General features: G+C 35.3%; 1 protein-coding gene across 4 annotated transcripts in view; it reads left to right on the top strand.

The window, feature by feature from the left end:
• Window positions 1-3,345: 3,345 nt before the first annotated feature.
• gabrg2 (gamma-aminobutyric acid type A receptor subunit gamma2) overlaps window positions 3,346-21,543 on the top strand; it is a 45,704-nt gene continuing 27,506 nt past the window's right edge. For all 4 annotated transcript variants that reach the window (XM_016296018.1, XM_016296017.1, XM_016296016.1 and 1 more), the window contains exons 1-4: window positions 3,346-3,699; window positions 11,085-11,227; window positions 17,844-17,911; window positions 20,217-20,437. In XM_016296018.1, coding sequence (XP_016151504.1) covers window positions 3,581-3,699; window positions 11,085-11,227; window positions 17,844-17,911; window positions 20,217-20,437 — 551 coding nt within the window. In that variant the 5' untranslated portion in view covers window positions 3,346-3,580. The remainder of the gene's footprint in view (window positions 3,700-11,084; window positions 11,228-17,843; window positions 17,912-20,216; window positions 20,438-21,543) is intronic.

Here is a 21,543-nt window from a genome sequence, read left to right as displayed (position 1 = left end):
ACTTTGCAACTACATGTTAACTTATTCTACTAACCCTAACCCTAACCTAACAGTCTACTAATACTCTAATGAGAGTTAGCTGACATGTAGTTGCAAAGTTGGTATAATGTCTAAAGTGGACTATAAAGAGTGAGACTCAAAAATGACCCACAGAAATGCACCTGAGCTTAATTTCAAGCGTCAAAGCAAAAGATCTTAATACTTAAGTCAGTGAGATATTTCAGTTTTTCTTTCTTTTTTCTGGTTCACAGTTTTATTTTATTTTTGTCATTATAGAGTATGTATTGTTTGATGTGAAAAAAATAATTTAAAGCATTTTATAAAAGGCTGCAATATAGTAAAATGAAAAAAACGAAGGGATCTAAATACTTCCTGAATGTATTGTATTTATTACATTTCATTTACTTGAGTCTCGAATAATCAGTGCCTTAATTTTTAACATGATACATTGGATTCAACCAGAGTTCAAAGAAACTTGTGCCCAAGTGTTCGAGTATGAATCATCTCGTTCCCATCCCCATGATATTAAAGCTTTATAATTTCTTTCTCTCTCTTTCAGATAATCTTTCATAAATATTTAACATGTTTCCCTGCGGAGATGATGATATGAATGATTTACGAGCTGAGTTTTAGAGATGCTCAACTCTTCTCAAGTTTGGAGAGGAGCACAGCACAAGTACAAACTCTAATGTTGAGCTACAAGGATTTATTTGAATCGAAACAAACATAAAATTTTGCACAATTTTTTTCAAGATATACAGAAAAAAACTACATTCATTGCTATTTTACGTTACATTGCCAGTGTTCCAAAAGTCGATCAGCAGCAACCTTGCGAATGAGATGACCGATACGCTGAAGCATGGTGTATTTGTTCAGTAGTTCGGACGCAGCTTATGACTTTTCCTCAAGCAGCACCCTCTGACCAAAACATACACTCCTCACTCTCCGACTACTTGCAGAAGAATAACAATATATTCTGTTAAACTCTTGGCCACTTTCAGATTTGAACAGGTTTAAAACATTTTAACTTTTAATCGTTTACAAATGAACAATGTTATGTAATGCTAGAGGCCCAAGAGGTCAAGTATGATCACTTGAAAGAATTTCAACTTTACTCCTTTTCAGCAAGCACATCTGAAAGACTGGGAGGTGTATGTGGACTGAGTAAGTATCTCTTTTTACCACACATTGTTGAATTATTCATTAGAAATATATTGTTGATATTGTTGATATATATCAACATGACAGCATATCCATCCATCTCATTGATATATCTCTCAGTGTGTCTTCAATGGGGCAACAATTAACAAATATTTTCATTGTCATTTTTTTTTTTTGATTAATCATTTTAAAAGATATATTTTTGAAGGATATTGTTTTTTGTTTTTTTGCAATGTTGAGGTATTCAGTTATATTGTGGTTTTAGAAGATAAATGAGATTGCTCTCCTCACAAATCAACTGTTTCTTGTTTTTGGTGCATGCTCTCTGTGCCTCGTCTTGGACTTTTATGTCACTTTCTGTCTCCCGTGGTGTTTGTAGTCAGTTTGTATCTTATCTTTTTCAACTTGTTAGCCTCCTGTGTATATATAGCCCTAGTGTTTCTTTAATTCTCTGTGAGTTGTTGCATGTAATGGTTGTCTGTTAGTCCATCATTCTGTTCTTTGTTCCCTGTTGTTTTTATGTTATTGTTAAAATACGTTATTTTGTTCTGCAAGCCTTTGTTCGACATCTGGAAAAGAGCCGATGGAAACAAACAGCCATGCATGCTAATTTAACAAGCTGAGGGGATGAAGGCTTTATCATTATGTATTTATGTTTTATTATTATTATTATTATTTATCCGCAGAATTCTTCCCAGAACAGATGCTCATTTCTTTCTTCAACCGGGATGTGTACGGCATAGTTCAGCACCTTTTAGTAAGCTTCTCTTTTGCCATCTCTATATAATTTCTGTTTTATTTAAACAGTTTTGTGCAAACTTTCCCTTTTACCTCTCCTAAGAAACTAAGAAGCGGGGTACATGATTATATGAAAACACAGAAAAGTTCAACATTTTAATATGCAAGCAATGGTCTCACCAACAGCATAGTTGGGCAGTTGCTGCCGACATGTATTTGAGTTAAATGATTTTTGATAATCTAACCGATTAGAGGAAAATGAATGCATGTGCTGTGTGTTCTCAGCAAACCAAGCATGACCACAGGCACGAAACGTCCCGCGGCTAACTTTTGCACAGAGCACTAATACTGAGCGTTCATAAGCTGACATCAGTGGAAAGTAGAACAGGCCAGGAGCATGAATTATAATCTGTTTTCTATTTTATTCCTTCCCAGTGGCTAAAAGAAGTGGATGGACCATTCAGCCACAATGCCTCACTTAAAAACATTAGCTAATTCATTAGACACATTATGTTATATAAGGGATATTCAAATGTGTTCTCCATTGCTAGAGGATAAGTGGACTTAAATTTAATAATTTGACCTATTTATCTCTTTATTTTTAGGAGGGTTGCAAAAATGGTGAATTAATAAATAAACACATACATGCATAGATGTATGGTGCCACCCTAAACTGTGTTTCCCCAATGATTTCACAGTGGAGCCAGTTAAGGAGCTGTCCATGGTGCTGGAATACAATCCCCTCCACTTGATGCTAACTAGATTTGTACATGGTGCTGAAACTGAGTTTCTACTCATAAATAGCTGTTGTCACTAAAATGCTGTCACTCTACCTCCGTTTAGACTCATATGTGACATCTGTAAACTGTACGCAGCGATTGGTCGCCTATATCACGTGGAATTACCATGCACTTCTCTTTTTCCTCATGCTGTGAGGAATGACAGCTTCCTGTGCTCACATCATGACAGTCTCTCTCTCTCTCTTTACACTCTAAATCACACACGACCTTTAATTTTGTCATTTATGGACATGTTAAATAATTCTTACATAACTCTCCACATCCATTTAACCCCAACAAGCTAGAAAAGCGAATTAAAAACGAATTAAATATAAAATAATAATAATAAAAAACAAGGTACAAATGCAGAGAGACAGCCTATTCGTCAAAGAACAGCGTGTTTTAATTCTAATATTAATAAATGGCTCAAATGCATTAACAAAATAGCCTACACAAAACAGTATCTAAATTCTGAATAAGTCGCGTTCGACGCAGCCTACAATTCGGATTCCCTTTTATTAAATATCGTTGTGTTTAAAAGTAATAATAATTAAGATGCCTTAATATGCATGCGCTGATGCTTTGTGTAAGACGTTGTTTGCGTGGTAGCTATAATATTATCTGGAGATAATGGAGAGATTGTATTAATAGAAGCGCTTGGATTGCATCTCTACCACGCATGTGTTGTATTGCTGCAGCGACGTGCATCACACACTTCATCTGCATTCACACATTTAGCAGTTGTGCCGGAGCCGGTCTTGCATTTATTTCCAGATAGCTGCCAGTGTTATTTCAGTAGAGAAGGAGCTGAGACGCGAAAGCCAACGCGATCTGCTATGTGTCATAGCGAAGAAAGGCAGTAAATAAAGGGGACGCGTCCGTCTGCGTGAAGACAGAGCAAGATGGTGATCATGGCTTCTTCTTTTCATTGTTCCTCTAAATGCTTGAATGCGATGGCGATCCCTGCGATCTCGCTCAAGCTCTGTCTGTGGGCTTTTCTAATCGCCCATCTTCCTCTGAGGTAAGCATAGCAGACGGGTTTATCATGATAATGTGCTGGTTCGCAAACGTTTATGTGGCTGTGAGTGTCTGCGGTGATGCTCTATTTCCCATGGATTCCTCTAATCTGTTCTCCTTGGAGTAAAGGAATGCATGCATGTTTTGCACAATATGTAGATGCAGTCTGATTAACATCTGTCGACATTGGAGCTTGCAGGTGTTTTTTTTTTCTACTTTTTGTTACGTTGCTGGTGGCGAACCCCTTTAAACAAGCTCCAGAAAATCACTAAATGAGGCAGTGGTGTGTGAAGCTATCGAGTAGTCCGCGTTATAATAATTATAATAATAGTATAACTAATACTAGTTATACAATGACCGTGTTCAATCGGGAGGTGTGTCATGATTCAAACAGCCATTAAACCAAATTCAGGACAGAATCAGGATAGATGCATTTCATTCCATTTCAGTCAAGACGTTTGTTTAAGAAGATTTAAGTCAGGGACTGACTCCTCCTCTCCACCTGCTGATGAAGAATCAGGAGGAATTCTGGCCTGTAACTACACAGTCTGAGCGTGGACATGCAACACGAGCACTAGAAGCAAAGAATAACATTAAAGCACTGAAACAAAGAAATAAAATGACAGGGTCTTAAGTGTCATGTTTTGTTGAGATGCATTTACTTTATGTTTGGTTCCCTGAGAGCCCAGTGCAGTGCGTGCAAAAGTAAAACTACTAGTAATTGTGAAATGAAGCTATTATTTTGATATGCACCCATATTATTGGATATTCATTATCACAAATCACTGTATGTGTTCATTTTTTAGTTTTCGGGGGGATTTTGACCTAGGGGGGATGCTAAGCATACAAATTTAAATGAAAACATTGTGTATTTTATCACCTTTTAGTTGCATCAGTCACATGGGCTTTCTACATTCGAGGAGATTACTAACAAAAGCATCTATTGTAATTATAGTAAAAGCCTGCTTATGTTCCAGTACTTTGTAATATAATGCTTGCTTTCCATTGTCGGGATAATGAGATAAATATTTTTGTTATCAGTCACAGATTTGATGTCATAACAAGTTTCTATCATACATACATCCCAGCCAATTTCACATAGGGCATCCGTCCAGAATTTGAGATAGGCTAGTGATAATTGATTGGGAAAGGACAGCTAGACATTGTGTACAGTTATTGAGGGATTACAACTGTCAATACAGGAGCTGTGCAAACCTAGGAGCAGTAATTGTTCTTAACAGTGCTGAACTCATTGATTGATTATCAGTGAAGGAATAGCATTGACGGAGCTGCTAATACTGACACTCAGGGTTATCGCTCTACTAAAGACTATAGGTGTTCTACTACTTTACACCTTAATTACTTTGTTGATTCGGCTGTTTGAATGATATGAGGGTATATTTTTCTGACCCATAAGGAATAGCAGGCAGGTGTCAGATTCAAGGGGATCATCAGATGGCTGTCAACGTGGCACGTGTCGGCGGCACCCCAAGACTGCATGACATTTTCATCTGGAGTCGCACCACAGGGACTAATATACACTGACTTGTGGTGTGATGAAAAGATTGCTGCTGCCTTTGATATCTCTCAGCATGCTGGTTTAAGAGCAAGGCCTGTAGTAACACCTCAACCTCATCACGTAAGATGTTCTGAACCAAAGCTCAGATGTTTGAAAGTTGACTCCCAAATGCATGCGGTGTGTCGCAGATGATATTCAGAAGTGAATCTCATCTTCCCAAATGTCCAGAACTCAGCACGTTTACTGTTACTGATCCATAAATACAGATATGTGCTATGTCTTTGACTTCCTTGCTTAAAACAAATTGAAAAGGGCAGTAGTAAAAAATAGGCTGTAGTTAAAAAAGGGGGAAAAAATCAATGTTGGTCCAGTTTCATAAATCAGTGGCTCTCAGTTGGTGACTTGCAGCCCCAAAATATAATCATGCATAGTTAGGAGAGCAAAGTAAACAGGCCTGAAATGAAACCAGTCGACAAAAGCTGCAATAATGTATCAAATGTTTGAATATTAAATCTGACCCTATTTAAACTCCAAAGTGATCTTATGGTAGCACTTAATTTTAAGGACCAATTCAAACTATTAACTAGCATTGCACATTACTAGCAGATTGGCTGTTTATTACTACTTATAAAGCACATATTAATGTCTTATTCTGCATATTTTAGATCACTTAATCCTAGACCATACCTAAACTTAACAACTACCTTACTAGCTATTAATAAGCAGCAAATTAAGAGTTTACTGAGGAAAAGGTCTAGTTTATTGTTAGTAGTAGTGAGAATCGGACATAAGAATAACGTGTGACCGATCTTATTTAGTTAGGATTAAGCTTTAAGATCTGTGAATATCCAGACTGTTTAAAGGTCATCTAATTAGGGAACTGAAGGCCATTACAGCTCAGCTGATGTATTGTTAATAGCTCCTTATCTTCAGGACAGTGTAGATGGGGACATCTGATTTCTTCTGGCTGTCCTAGTGATGGATAAGTGGGCTACATGCACCAGATGATGTAATTCAGTGGAGGAGCTGGGCCCAATAAACAAAAATGGCATCAGCGTCCCATCAAGGGAAATATCATCTCCTTTTCATTATGAGCTTACAAAAAGGGTTACGGTGAGCGTTTTCCTGCATTGCTGCATGGGCTGATTTTTGAATTGCACTAAGCAGACATGTTATTTCATTATACTCAATAAGGATGAAATGAAAATCTGATGCAATGGCTCTCACCACCACCACACAGAAGCCATCTGAGCCACGCAGTCAGGTTCAAGTTAGTTCCTCACACATAAGATAGTTCATTGCAAAATTGAAACAATTTCGTAGTATATTGTTGTATGCCATTATATTGTACCATTATACTTTGCATGAAGAAAATGAAGCCTTTTTAGGACCTTTGGCTGCAAAACAAATTAGAAAATGCACATTGTGGAAGCCAACATTGGACTTGGCAGCTCATGTCCCATTAGTTTCCTTCAAAAAACATTAAACCAGGTATAATGTGGGCAAGCTGCCCACGAGACTATCAGCGCAGACCTTAATGTGTCTTTAAGAAAGGTTAGGCTAACTCTGGGTTAACCTTTCATATTAAATAGAGATCATTTTAGGCTTAACATTGCATTCTGAACAGTGTTGGAGGTAATGTACATTACAAGTAGCATGAGTTATGTAATCAGTTTAAAAAAGTAACGCAAAAGTAACAAATTTCTTTCCATAAAAAGTAGCAAAGTAACACAATTAGTTACTGTTTTAAGAAGTAACGCAATATTGTAATGCATTACTGTTAAAAGTATCTTTCCCCAACACTGATTCTGAATAAATGAACTCATTAAACTCGTAAAAATCATTTATTTGTTATTTTACTGTCATTGGTTATGTGCTTAGGGGGTTAATAAAGACCTGCATCTCAAGTACACTGCAAGGAATTTTTAATTTAAAGCTTATTTTCCAATCCAGGCGAGAGTGTTTGTTAATGGTTCAAGCAGTGTATATAGTTGTTCTGCCTTTCTTTTCTAGTTATTATTATTCTTTTTCTTCCCTAAAAGCATCTGTGCATCAGAAACAGTCATAGAGATTGGTGGGATTGTTAGAAATGGTTTTGCCTCTTATCCTTGGCAGATGCTAATATATTCTTCCAATTTCATTTGGATAAACAAACAAACATGGTATTGTTTGTTACAGCATCAAACTACAATAGCAAGTTCTTGCTGGTAATTCCCGTTAAGTCTTATGAATCTTCCGGTGCCCCCAAATCAGCTGATTATATTTGATCCATTTCCTCACTAAAAAGTTTCTGCCATTTACTGTTATTTGAAAAACTTGGTACACATTTTTTCAGGAATTTCAGGAATGACCCTGATGCTCCTGGGACTGACAGCAATTTCTAAAAGATCAGCTGTAATACTAATGCTGTCCAGAGGAAAGCACATGATAGGAAATCCTTTTAGGTCTCAGGTTAAAATCTCCATAAATAGTTCAGTATATTGACGTGTAGTGTATTTATATATACAGAGAGAGAGAGAGAGATCTGTGATGTCTAAAATGCTTATATAGATCATTAAATGTTAAATTATTGTTATATATTGTTATATTACTAATGACATATTTGTTTAAAACTTTAAGATTTTTCAACGCAGAAGTAAGCCGTTTTCTGTGAATGTCAGTCTGTAGAGTCAGCTGTAGAGTAATAACGAGAAGAATAAAATGTGCACTTATATTAACTTATATAAACCAGTGTGTTTATAATTAAGACAATACATTACAATAATATGGTATGAAACACTGGTGTGCAATATCATGCAGCAAATAGCATTCAATTTACAAATGGCCACAGCTGTTCTAATGGGAAAAAAGATGATGGATAGCTGTGCAACTGAGACTAATTCAGTATTATTTGTATATTCTGCTATAATACATACTATAATACTTCTATAATGTTTTGTTGTTGTTGTTTTTGCATGGCCATTGTATCACTGTATCGTCTACTTCAGTCATTCGTGAAAATCACCATTTGAGGCTATATTTATGGTTTTATTTCTAATATGTCTATTACTGGAACAGGCATCTGAAAATGCACTCTTAATATGTGTAGTATAGTACATTGCATTCTAAACTCTCCATTTCTAGTGTTCTCAGTAGAAGAGCAGCTCCAGTGCACTCCAGCTCTGTATGATATTGGTTTTTTTTATTTTTTTAAGTTTCACATTACAGGCGCATCAATTAATCTGCTGGAAAAAAGTGTGAAATATATTAACTTCATTGATATTAGGCCTGTCACTTATATGCTGTTATCACTATTATTGCAGGTAATTAATTGTTATTAGATGATAACTGATCAGTGATTAATTGAAAGGCAGCAGTTCTCTTGCAATTTCTTTTTAGGGCAGTCCAATTAAACCCACAAGCTTTCATTTTACATGAATGAAGACTTTCTGTAGTTGAGTATATATTACATTATTGTATATACAGTATACAATAATGTAAACACAATAATAATGCAATTATATACATATACATTATTATATATGCAATGTGTAATTGAAATGTAAAGTGCCCAATGATCACAGTTATTAGTAATAATCCACTAACATCTTGATGAGACAATTATGTAATCATCGTGACGGGTCTAATTGATGCTCAATTTATTGTTCAAATTGTTCTGGGATGCTAAAAGTCTTAATTTTTGTGAACTGCTTAAAATGAATATGCGTAGAGTTCAGCAGGAAGGTTTTAAATGGGCTTCAGAAGCTGTTTGTTGTTGAAAAGACTGGCATGATGAGGTGCCAATAATATATTTAAAATACATTTATTTCATACTAAGTATAGTTCAGATCTATATTGACTGACATATCGCTCGAGATTTACTGATATAAAAAATATAATTAAACTTTATTTGGAGTACTACTTTTGCACAATGCACATTTCTTAATATTAAGCCTAAAATGTGTTTTGATGTCACTGCTGATGAAGATTGTATGATCTTTGAATGATATCAGCCTTTAAATGCAAGATATTTAAAGTGTACCTGGAGTATACTTGCAATAGCGCCACTAATATAACACAATCAAATATACTTCAATATATCTTTAGTTGGACTTTAGCACTACTTCCACACAATAAAAGTGCATTAAGCACAAAATTAGTTGTTTCAGTTTAGCAGAAAAATTTAAGGGGGTCTGAATACTTTCCGTACCCACTGTATACCAGTTCAAGTACAACTGCTGGGTGTTTTCATTCAGTACATAAATATGTAAATGTATTAGCATGAAATAAATGCATTTCAAATACATTTTAGTATATTTAGTATATTAATGTACAATGCAATGCCTTGAAAGTGTTACAGTCTTGCCGTTCTGAAATGTTTCTGAAGTCACCAGAGCAGCACAGCTCTCAGTCATGTTTCTCTCAAAGATCTGCTTTTCTGTCTTCTACTGACTCCATGGTTACTGCCTCACACCATCCATTGTTGTCTGATTGCTTTGCCAAGGTCCTCAGTATTCATTTGAGAATGATTGCATCACTCTGCCTCTGATATACTTTAATGTTTTAATAAATTACATAGATAGATAGATAGATAGATAGATAGATAGATAGATAGCAGCTGTGCACTGCAATACAAACATAAACTCTACTCTTAACACAAGCAGGTAGTTTATGAAACACATTAGCATGTGATTAAAATGATTTCTAGCCTATTCTCATAGAACACATGAGATAATGTTGTAGATGCAAAACAGAGGCTTGCGTTTGTCGCACCTTCCCCTCACAATCTGATTCTGGGAGCGCTGCCAGCGAGAAAGACGGAGCGAGAGCACATTTCCTCCTCTAATGCAACATTATTATTGTACGTCTGTCTGTCACCAGCCTCCACCAGCACACCTACACTCTGCAAAGACTAAACGTTATCTTTGTTCTCCTCTAGATGGCGCTCTTTTTATGGTTCTAGTTAAATGGCCTTTTTAAAAACTTTGTTGCGTTTCACGGTCACGTGTCCAATTATGGAAATCACAGCAGCCATTTTCAGTTCAGTAGAGTTAAGAACAGTGCATCCGAATCTGCTTCCATCTGTTGTGTAAAGCCCAGGAGAAGCATTGCTTTTCATTTTTTGTCATTTATAATTGCTATTTTAGATACCATGTGTTTGTATGTAATTGATTTCTCTGTTTTGATGAACGTTGTTAACATTTCCATGTGCTCTATGCAAAAGATTCAGAGATCAGTCAAGTGTTCTTGGAATAATAGTTTATTAGGTGCCAGCATTTTTTATCATTTTCACAAAATGTTCATGTGCCCCAGAATATTGTGTTGTATGAATATCTGAACATGCAATATGTCAAAAGAAAGAACAGAACCTCTGATTTTTATAAAAACAAACCATTTTATTCTAGCTCCATGCATTCTTTTTTTATTAACACTTGAATGTGGGCAAGTTTAAGTCCCACGGTCAGAACGGTGATCAAAATGTAGATGAAACTACACGATTGCACTCCAGTATTTCAAGTAAAGAAAACAATTTTCTTCTTCATCTGAGTGGACATTGAAGCCTCTTCCTTCCTTCCTTCACAAACTGTGTCATTTAGATAAACATTCATTAGTGGCTCTTTGGAAAACATTTCAGCAAAATGTGTCTGCTTTCAGGTGGAAAATAAGATTTACAGGATACTCGCTTGACGGCTTGTTAACAAGATCATGAATAAGAGTAGAACCAGATCAGATGGACATCTGCTATGTTGTCAATCCAAAGTCAACATGAGCTTACATTCTAGAGACCACAGAAATAAAAGTGCATTTATGAAAATGTTGAAAGTAGGACATGTAAAAGAGTGACAGATTAGCCACTTTGATTCACTTTTTTGTTTTTCTTTCCCCTTTAGCTCTGTCCAGCTGGAAAGTGATGATGATGAAGTGACAAACAAAACGTGGGTTCTGACCCCCAAAGTGTACGAGAGCGACGTCACACATATTTTGAACAGCTTACTAGATGGCTACGATAACAAGCTGCGGCCAGACATCGGAGGTAGGTTCGGTTTCTTTTTTTACATTCAGATCTGAGCTACTGAAGGTAGTTCAGCAAGTGTGTACTTTTGTTTAATAACTGACTCAAATACATGTTTAATCTCCACTGAACCTCTTTACATGTTGATTTAATAACTTTAATAACACACCAAACTCCCTCTCAATTACAAACCTTGATTCAGTGTTTGATAGTGTCCGTTTGACTGTCCAAGCATACAACGTATAATGTGGGAATACTGCATCTTTCTGATTCACTCTTTCAGCTGGGGTTTTATTTAAGTTCACTTGTGTTTGAGTTGTGTTGGGTATACTATTTACATTTTCGAAATCACTTTCCAAAAAAACAAATCTGCTTCTCTTAACTTTTTATAAAGATGTTCAGTTGCGATATCATCTGAAAGCATAACAACTAATTAAACTTTTAAGAACCGTCAGTCAATTAACAAAGCAAGGTATAAACCCAGAACCCTATTTTCTGAGCTCAACAAACTTATCAAACCGCCATCTCCCTTTCATAATGGATCTTCTGACCGCTGTGAAATCTTTCTGATTTTAATACACAAAACTGACGATATCTATCAATCTTTATCTTCCTCTTCTCCTTCAGATCCATATGCCTCTCAGATACCCTATCCATTCTCTAACTTTACACTCACCAATACATCTGTGGTTGAACAGCTGATTATGAACTCTTAAAGAAACACGCCACTATTTTTGAAAATAGGCAAATTTTCCAACTCCCCTAGAGTTAAACAGTTGATTTTTACCATTTTCGAATCCATTCAGCCGATCTCCGGGTCTGGCGGTAGCACTTTTAGCTGCAGCTTAGCATAGATCATTGAATCTGATTAGACCGTTAGCATCTCGTTCAAAAATAACCAAAGTTTCTTGATTATTACGCAGGAATGAGAGTATAGTTCCTAGCCATAACGGCCTAGAAAATCGCAACTTTTCATTTTCCGTCAGTCTTAGTACACGATGTAACTACAGAAGAGTCAAGTTTTTAAAAAAATATCGAAACTCTTTGGTCATTTATGAGCGCGATGCTAACGGTCTAATCAGATTCAATGATCTATGCTAAGCTGCAGCTAAAAGTGCTACCGCCAGACCCGGAGATCGGCTGAATGGATTCGAAAATGGTAAAACTCAACTGTTTAACTCTAGGGGAGTTGGAAAATTAGTCTATTTTCAAAAATAGTGGCGTGTTCCTTTAACTCCTCTTCCTGTCAGTTAGACCCAATACCAACACATCTGCTCAAAAATGTTTTGACCGGCCTCATTATACCTATCACTCACTGCAAAAATGTCAACAATTCTGTGTTTTTCTGTCAATATGGGGTGCTGTGTGTACATTAATGAGGAAAAAAATTTTACTTAAATGATTTTAGCAAATGGCTGCAATATAACAAAGAGTGAAAAATTTAAGGGGGTCTGAATACTTTCCGTACCCACTGTAGATCCCTTATGACTGATTAAGTACTGCCTGAACTGAAAGTAGCCATGATCACCTCAGTACTCAAAAACCTGGCCATGACGAAACTGTCCTGGGTAATTTTAGACCAATCTCCAACCTTCCCTTTTTGTCTAAGTTCTTAGAAAAACTGGTCGCCACACAACTACAGTATCATTTGGACAAAAACAATTTGCATGAACCTTTTCAGTCTGGATTTCGTCCTCTCCACAGTACAGAGACTGTGCTTCTAAGAGTAGTGAACAACCTTCTCCTTGCCTCTGATACTGGTGTCGTTCTAGTTCTCTTGGACCTGAGCTCAGCTTTTGATACTGTTTGTCATCCTATACACCTGTCTCGTTTGTCTGCGGTCGGCATTACAGGAACTGTCCTGCAGTGGCTAAGCTCATATCTTTCAGACAGGCAGCAGTATATTAGCATTGATACACACAAGTCTCGTTCTGTCACTTCTTCCCGTGGAGTGCCTCAAGGATCTGTTCTTGGTCCACTTCTGTTTTTTATCTACATGCTTTCTCTGGGTCAGATCGTCAAGTCCATGGTCTAAATTTCCACAGTTACGCTGATGATACGCAAATTAATTTTTCTGCACAGCCCAACTCTGTTTTCCTCCTAGTTCTTTAACATCTTGCCTACATGATCTTAAAGTATGGATTGCTCAGAATTTCTTAAAATTGAATACTGAAAAAACAGAGATTCTGTTAGTTGGCCCAAAATCCTTTGTCTCCTCTCATCTTGACTTTTCTATTAATATCAATGGAGTTATAGTACATCCTTCCCCTACAGTACGTAATCTTGGTGTACTATTTGATTCTACACTATGCTTTGAACCTCATATCATCCAGCTTGTCAAGTCCTGTTTTTACCAACTTCGCAATATTGTCCGTTTACGACAATCACTAAATTTCAAAGATGCTGAAACTGTTATTCATGCTTTTATAACTTTGCGCCTGAACTATTGTAACTCCTTGTTATATGGCCTACCTAACAAAGCACTTAATCGCTTACAGCTAATTCAAAATGCAGCTGCTCATGCCCTTACACAAAAAATCAACCCACATCACTTCTATCTTACAGCAATTACATTGGCTCCCCGTTATCTATCAAATTCAGTTTAAGATACTCAAAGCTTGTCATGGTTCTGCACCTTTGTACCTCTCTGAATTAATTCACGCTTATGTCCCTATGCAATACTCTAAGATCGAGTTCTGGGAATTTGCTTGCAGTACCCAAGTTCAGACTTTCTAGTGTGGGTGGCAGGGCTTTTAGCATTTCAGCTCCTAAGCTCTGGAACAAACTTCCTCAAAACCTTCGTGCTGCTGTCTCTTCACTCCAGACCTTTGAAACTGATCTCAAAACTCACTTATGTTAATTGACTGTCTGCCTCATTTTTCAATTCCATGCTCGCTTGTATTACTTATCTGGAACATAAGATTATCTCTGTCTGCTTTATTTTTTTGATCATGTGACTGTATATTTGTGTTCATGTTATCTATCAACTTAGACGTCAACGTCCTTGGGTTTTGAAAGGCGCTATATAAATAAAACATTATTATTATTATTAATTAAATATCCATGCTAAGCTCTGTTCAGTCATTTCTGTGCAGCTAGGTCCAGTAATCATCTGAGCCAAATGTTAATCATCTGACAAAATTTGACGGAGTAGTGAAAAAATGCAATACAGTGCATTTCAACAACTACTGTAATGGACGAGGCCTTAATGTAACATATAACTTTGATCCGCATGAGATAAACTAAGATCTTATCTTTGATCTTTGATCTTAAGATCAAAGGGTTCAGAAGTTAAGAATTTTTAAACTTGTGGTGGCACAATAGAGTTGGCCCTAGAGACACCAGAATTAATCAAATTACTTTTGAGGGCCATCCCTTTAAGTGTGCCAAATTTCATTAGTCTCCATCCTACAGTTCATAGGGCTGCCTTAGACAACATTTGGGGAGGAATAATAATTACATCAGGGGTTACAGCCCTTTGAGTGCAAGCACCAAACATGCTGAAACATGTTAACAATGCTAGCTACATGTTAACTATAGAAACATTAAAGTAATGCCTAGAAACATGTGGTCTCTTGAGGTTTCTTAGTGCTCTTATGATGTCTAATGGGTTTTAAGAGGTTTATTTGGGTCTGAACTGGTTTGATGTGGTTTCCGAGGGGTCAGTTGAAGTTTAATGGGCTCTAAAGGGATTTAATGTGGTGTTCATAGTGTTTATTGATTTTCCGGTCTTCATCTAACTTACTCTCTGTCTGTCTGACCATAAAACCTTCGAGGTTAAAACTTTTAGACAAAGTTTTATAAGCCAAAAACATCAAACCATCAGCAAACTTTATTCTTGTAGTTTGCATGGTAAAAGAGTAAAAGATCCATGCATCTTTGGGCCAAAAACACACATTGGAGAAAGAGAAAAAGTAACAGAGTTATCGTTCCTGGACCACATGAGATGAGATTTGAGTGCACAGCCTTCTGCGGTTTACGTTTTCAGCATGAAGAGAATGTAATCACTTTATGTACTGAACTCAGCATGCATAGCACTCAGAATAATGGACAGGCAAAGATATACTGTTACAGAAACCCTAGATGAGATGTGATTACACAAACTCCTGATCTCCATTGCACTATATCATTTAACACAGGAGCTTTTGACCCCACGGATTTTATATATATATATATATATATATATATATATATATATATATATATATATATATATATATATATATATATATATATTTGTTCCCCAGGATGTATTAATTATTTCCCTCGTTTTTGTAAATCATGGACATGTAGTAATTAATTTCCTAATCAAAACTAGGGAATGAATTAAAACATGGCCACAAATGAAAAGACTGTTAATTCATTGTCACAATTTAACTAAAATTCATAAATCAAGGGAACAAATTCTTAATTCATGGCCACAATTAATAAATTTTTGTCCCTATGTCATATGTGTGTTTGAGGCTTCTTAAATTGGTGCAAAATTGTATAAAAGCTTTTTATTTTCAGCTTTTTGTGAAAATGACTTTGCCAATCTACCAAAATCAGTGCCTTTGTCTAGGTCTATGTCTGAGGTGTGGCACGTTTCTTTGAAGGAATACAGAGAACTGTCTCTGATTTGTCACATTTTAAATGATTCCTCTGATTTGTACGCACACTTTCAAGCTCAGTCTCACACTCTCACGCTACATCACTAAATCTCGTCAAATAACAAAAAAATGCTGTGCATTCCCTAATTCTAAAGTGTATTCTAGGGCTGCCAAGCGATTAAAAATCTAAGTAATCACACTAAATCTAATTCATTACACAATGTGCCGATTAATCTAATTAATCGCAAATTAATCGCACATCAAATCTGGCTGAGAAATGACTACAAACGATTAAATTATCCAGCCAGATTTGATGTGCATGTAACGAATCAGCTCATGACAGGAAATATGAATAATTAACCATAACTAGTTATGATTAATTATGAATATTTTAGATCCGCTGTAGATATTTAGCTGACCACTCAGGGTCAACTGTCTTGTCAATTCTAAGAACGTTAATTTCCTGGTTAAGGGAAATAACTTTCTTACTGTACAATTCTATAAGCTTGTAACGTAAATCTGCATGATTATTGACTCCGGTTATGAGCAAACAATGAACACGTTCTAATGAATAATTGATTTGTTAAATCAAATAAAAATTAGTGTGTCAGATTGGTCGAGACGCTACATGCAATTAATTTTTCTTATTACATTTTTTTTTTAAGTTTGATGCTTTTCTAATTTTTTTTTTAAGTAGCTTCAGAAAGAAATATTTGATTTGATTCAACATAGAATTTATTTCTAATAAACATGAATTAGCATCTCATGCCTCGTGTAATCGCACAATCAGTGTTTCACTTGCGGAAAGATGCGATTAAAACGGTTTGTAAACAAAATGTTACGTAACATTTTATTTACCTCAGGCAAGTCTTCAGTGTCCAACAGCTTGTCAGTTCACCAGAGAAATTAAGTCTAGAGAAGAGCATTTCGCGTAAAATTAGACTATATACTCATTATATTTTACTTTACCTGTTAGTGATGTCTTAATGTATGCTATATTTAAATAAATCTTTTATGAAACAAGATATGGCAGCCACTGTGTAAGTGGATTATATTTCAACAAAAAATAGAAATTGAATAATTTAGAAGTTTTTTTTATTTGAGTGTTGATTATTATAGTTAAAAATAAATAGTAATTAAATTTAAGTTTGTGCTCTGTTGTTAATTGTAACCTAAAGTAAAAGGGCTCCCTATAGTTTAGAGCAGAGGTAGATTTTTATTTTATTTTTAATGAGGTAGATTTAAAGAAAATGTTAATTCTAATTGAATTTATTTAAAGAAAGAGCAATTTGTTCAGTAAAACATTGTTTAATTAAAAAATGTGTATGTACTTACTTACTTACATACTTATTTAATAATTCCATTTTTATAAATTTTTTTATTCATTGATTCAGCCCTTGTCATTAAAATCTCACTCCAAACATGCAACCAAAGTTGGCAACCATGAGTAAAGTTAGTTTTAGTTTTGTGAATTTGTTGTGAAATCTGTAAATGAAAACTGGGCTGTGATGCTAAATGTGATGCTAATTTAGTGTGAACTATTCCTTTAATGGTTGATTACATTCTAAATATTTAGCATCCATGCTCCATGTAAATATATGGGTGCCTCTGTCATATGAATTCCATTGCATTAAATATCAAGCAAAACATTTCCTAAACAGAAGTTGTTTTAAATTATGCAACCACAGATTTAGTGTTGACAAACGTTTTCTAGGAACTTTCTGTTTGTGTAATGTTAGTGGAACATGTGCATAGATCACAAAAAAAATCAAATTAAAACTAAGTCTGTCTTTTTTACTCAGTGTTATGTTGTCTTTATTACTTACTTTCTTCTGTAGAACACAAATAGAGATTTAATGAATATCCTTTGAAGTCAGTATATAATGTTAACAAGAGCATCAGATAATATGTTCATCTGGCTTTTTTCATGTGCTCTGATTGGTTTTGTTAAAAAAAAAAAACACTCCATTGTTATAACCTTAATAAACCTCATTAAATTTACTCTGAACTAATTTTACATTCTTGTTTCTCTCCCCTGCTCTCTACAGTCAAACCAACCGTGATCCACACAGACATGTTTGTCAACAGTATTGGTCCAGTAAATGCCATCAACATGGTAAGAGATATCCTCTAACACATTTTTATGAATATAAAAGTATATAGTGTTTCTTTCAGAAAATGCATTTTTATTTTATAATGAATTAGCATATTTTTTATACACAAATGCTATTAACATTAGAAACTGAAAGCTGTGACGCTGGTATTCTTACATGTACTGTATGTCAGAGTGATATTATAAATTGCAATGCAATCTATAATTTTTGTAGCCTGTTTATTTTGGATGTTTATTAATGCTTAAATTGTATGGGAGCCTGTTTCTGCCACTGAATAAAAAATAAAAGGCGATTGCAACTTTTCATCTCACCATTCTTACTTTTTTCTCAGAATTGTGTGATATAAATTCACAGTTGTGAGTTATAAAGCCGTAATTGTGAGATATGAACTCGCAATTGCAAGAAAAATAAAGTCAGAATTGAGGGATATAATCTCACAATTCTCACTTTTTTCCTTGCAATTCTGACTTTTCTCAGAATTTGGAGATATGAACCTGCAAATGTGAGTTATAAAGTCGAGTTCTGAGGGGGGAAAAATACTATTTTCTTACAATTTGTATCTCACAATTCTGACTTGAATTTCTCAGAATTGCGAGTTCATATCATGCAATGACTTTATAACTTTCAATTGCAAGCCAGGATTGTGAGAAAAAGTCACAATGACCTTTTTTTATATATTCAGTGGCGGAAACGGATACTCATTCAGGATATCTGCAGTAACTGAACATTGTATGTCCAAACAAAGGTAATTCTGGGAGATATACAATTAAAGGAGTGAATACTGTCCAGTATTCTCTGTCAGTCCCAGGACTGAGGCGAGTATCTAATTGCAACTTTTAATTCAAGACGATAATTCAAGAACAAAGAGACAACCATAAGGGAACCACAAACATAACAGCTAAACAAATTAGCAAATAATGAACAAATATCAACTGAAACATATGGCTATGTATACACACAAGAGATAACAAGCAACTAAACAAGACACAGGTGAACATAATCAGAAACCATGGAAGCGAACAGAAACAGCAAATAAACACAGTTAGAGAAAACCGAAACAATGGAAACAAAATGGAAATTATAGCCCCTTTTTAGACAGTAATACCGGTAAATTGCCGTAAAATTACCGGAACGACTTTACCGGTAAATACAAAAATGCTGTTGCTGTGCGTTCCGTCTTTTTTCCGATTATGTACCATTCACACATCAGTTTCAAAATACTGGTAAATTCTGTGAAAACATTAACCAGAAATGATCTCTTAACGGCTGCGGCTCCCGGTGTTGTGTTTGTAAACATGGAGGGGTAAACGCGATCAGTGTTTTTGCTAATGTTTTCATTTTTGTGTCAAACGTTCACATTCATGCAGCTGCTTTTGGCCCAGAGACATCGCATAACGCGACTTCAAACCGAAGTTATGCCAATTTTTATGGCAATTTACCAGTCATTTTCTGTCTGAATGTGTGAAAGGGGCTTATGTCTATAATACAGCAAATCTTTAGATACAAATTATTAAGATTGACCTGTTGATAAAGTGGTGATATGTTTGATTTGAAAACAAGGGGGTTCATATATTTAATGTTTATTTCTATAGAATGTTTATTTCTGTATATATTTTTTTTCTGATCAGCACTTTTTTAGAACTCCAGGCCTGTCCTGCTCTTTAAAATTCACACTGATGAATAAAAGACAGCAATACAGAGTTTAAGAGGTTGCAAAAGGCATACATGGTAATATTTCTGTGGGCATGAAATGGTTTGTCATTTTGAAACAGACCCCAAATACTTATCGAATATAACCAAATTTGTTAGTAATCAATAATTCCTATTTGCATTTGTCCCCATTTTCTGTAACATGGACAGAAATGCTGCTTGGCCTGTTGCCATTAAATGCATTGGAGATGTGGGCTGTTCTCCAAATAAACACAAGTGTTACTGGCAACTTTTTTTCTGTATGGTATGCATCTGTAAGAAAAGGAGTTTGGGCTGTGACAGTCCCTAAACATGTACATATGAAATGGTACGAAACATATAACAAGTGTTATCCTACAGTCTGTTGTCTCCCGTGTTCGTTTGAATTTGCACCAGGATTAGGATTTAACATGCATTTAATCAGTGTTTATGTATTAATTAATTTGCGCCAAACTTGTTTAAAATAGCCAATCCTCCACATTTTATGATCCAAATCCCTTCTCTTCTCAAAGTTGAATACTTATTCTCATTGGGACTAAGGGCTATGCATTCAAGCACTGGCTTTGTCTTTGTCAATCACACAAACGTCTGAAAGGTCTGCCCTTTCCGATTCCTCAGGAGTACACGATTGACATCTTCTTCGCCCAGACGTGGTATGACAGGCGGTTGAAGTTCAACAGCACCATGAAGGTTCTGCGTCTCAACAGCAACATGGTGGGAAAAATCTGGATTCCTGACACGTTTTTCCGCAACTCTAAGAAGGCAGATGCCCACTGGATCACCACACCTAATCGCATGCTTCGGATATGGAACGACGGGCGTATACTGTACACTTTAAGGTAAATACACTTTCTAATTGTGAATTATCATGCATAAACCGAGCGTACCCAGATAGCAAGCAACCATTGAAACAATGCAAAGTCAATGTTGAACGCAAAATTGCACTGAATGAGTTACAAAGTAATGTTGGTTCAATATCAGTTCTGCACTCTCAGATAATGTTGAAACAGTGTTACAATTTCAGTAGTTGCTGATGTTAATTCTAGATTCTTGTTGATTTTGAATGATCGTTGAAATTAACAAAAAGAATCAACTGCAATGTGAAAACAGTAGTGTCCCTGAATCAACATTATACTGCGATTCTAAATCACTGCTGTTTTAGCAACACTAATGCTAATGAAATGTTAGCAATAAAATCATGTTTAACATTTCAATATTCCTGACCAATTCAAGACAAAATGTAGCTAATGAAATAAAGAAAAAAATACAGTAAAAGTGGGACACTAGTCCTAATATACTGTATATGTATAATTATTAGTGCTGTCAAACGATTAATCGCGATTAATCGCATCCAAAATAAAAGTTTTTGTTTACAAAATATCTGTGTATACTGTGTATATTTATTATGTATATATAAATACAAACACATGCATGCATATATTTAAGAAAAATATGTTATGTTTATATATTAAATATATTTATATATAATATAATATAATATAATATAATATAATATAATATAATATAATATAATATAATATAATATAATATAAGAATACGAATATATAAATGTATAAACTAGGGCTGTCAATCGATTACCATTTTTAATCGGATTAATCACATCCTTTTTCTGTGATTATTCGCACACTTCATGAAATTAAGCATAGACCATTTATCTTCTTTCAAATGTTTATTTTGTCATCATTTGCTATATCCAGCAAAGTAAACCAAAAGATTGAAGGGTGACTCTCAAAAAGCTATATTTTCTGCAAGCTTTTTTCAAGATAAATTTTGATGACTTTCCAAAAAAGGACACTTAGAAACTCCAAAAGGACACCAAAGAACCAAATGATATATGTGTACAGTGCAACAGCAAAGAGATTTTTTATATTTTAGAGAAGCCAAATTGCGATACCGAACAGGACCACATGGAGATGCCAAAAAA

Source organism: Sinocyclocheilus grahami, unplaced genomic scaffold (genome assembly GCF_001515645.1).
Source record: "Sinocyclocheilus grahami isolate Dianchi unplaced genomic scaffold, SAMN03320097.WGS_v1.1 scaffold343.1, whole genome shotgun sequence".
In the NCBI taxonomy this organism is placed as follows: Eukaryota; Metazoa; Chordata; class Actinopteri; order Cypriniformes; family Cyprinidae; genus Sinocyclocheilus; species Sinocyclocheilus grahami.
The sequence above is the reverse complement of the archived record's forward strand: the minus strand, read 5'-3'. Positions and strand labels throughout refer to the sequence as shown.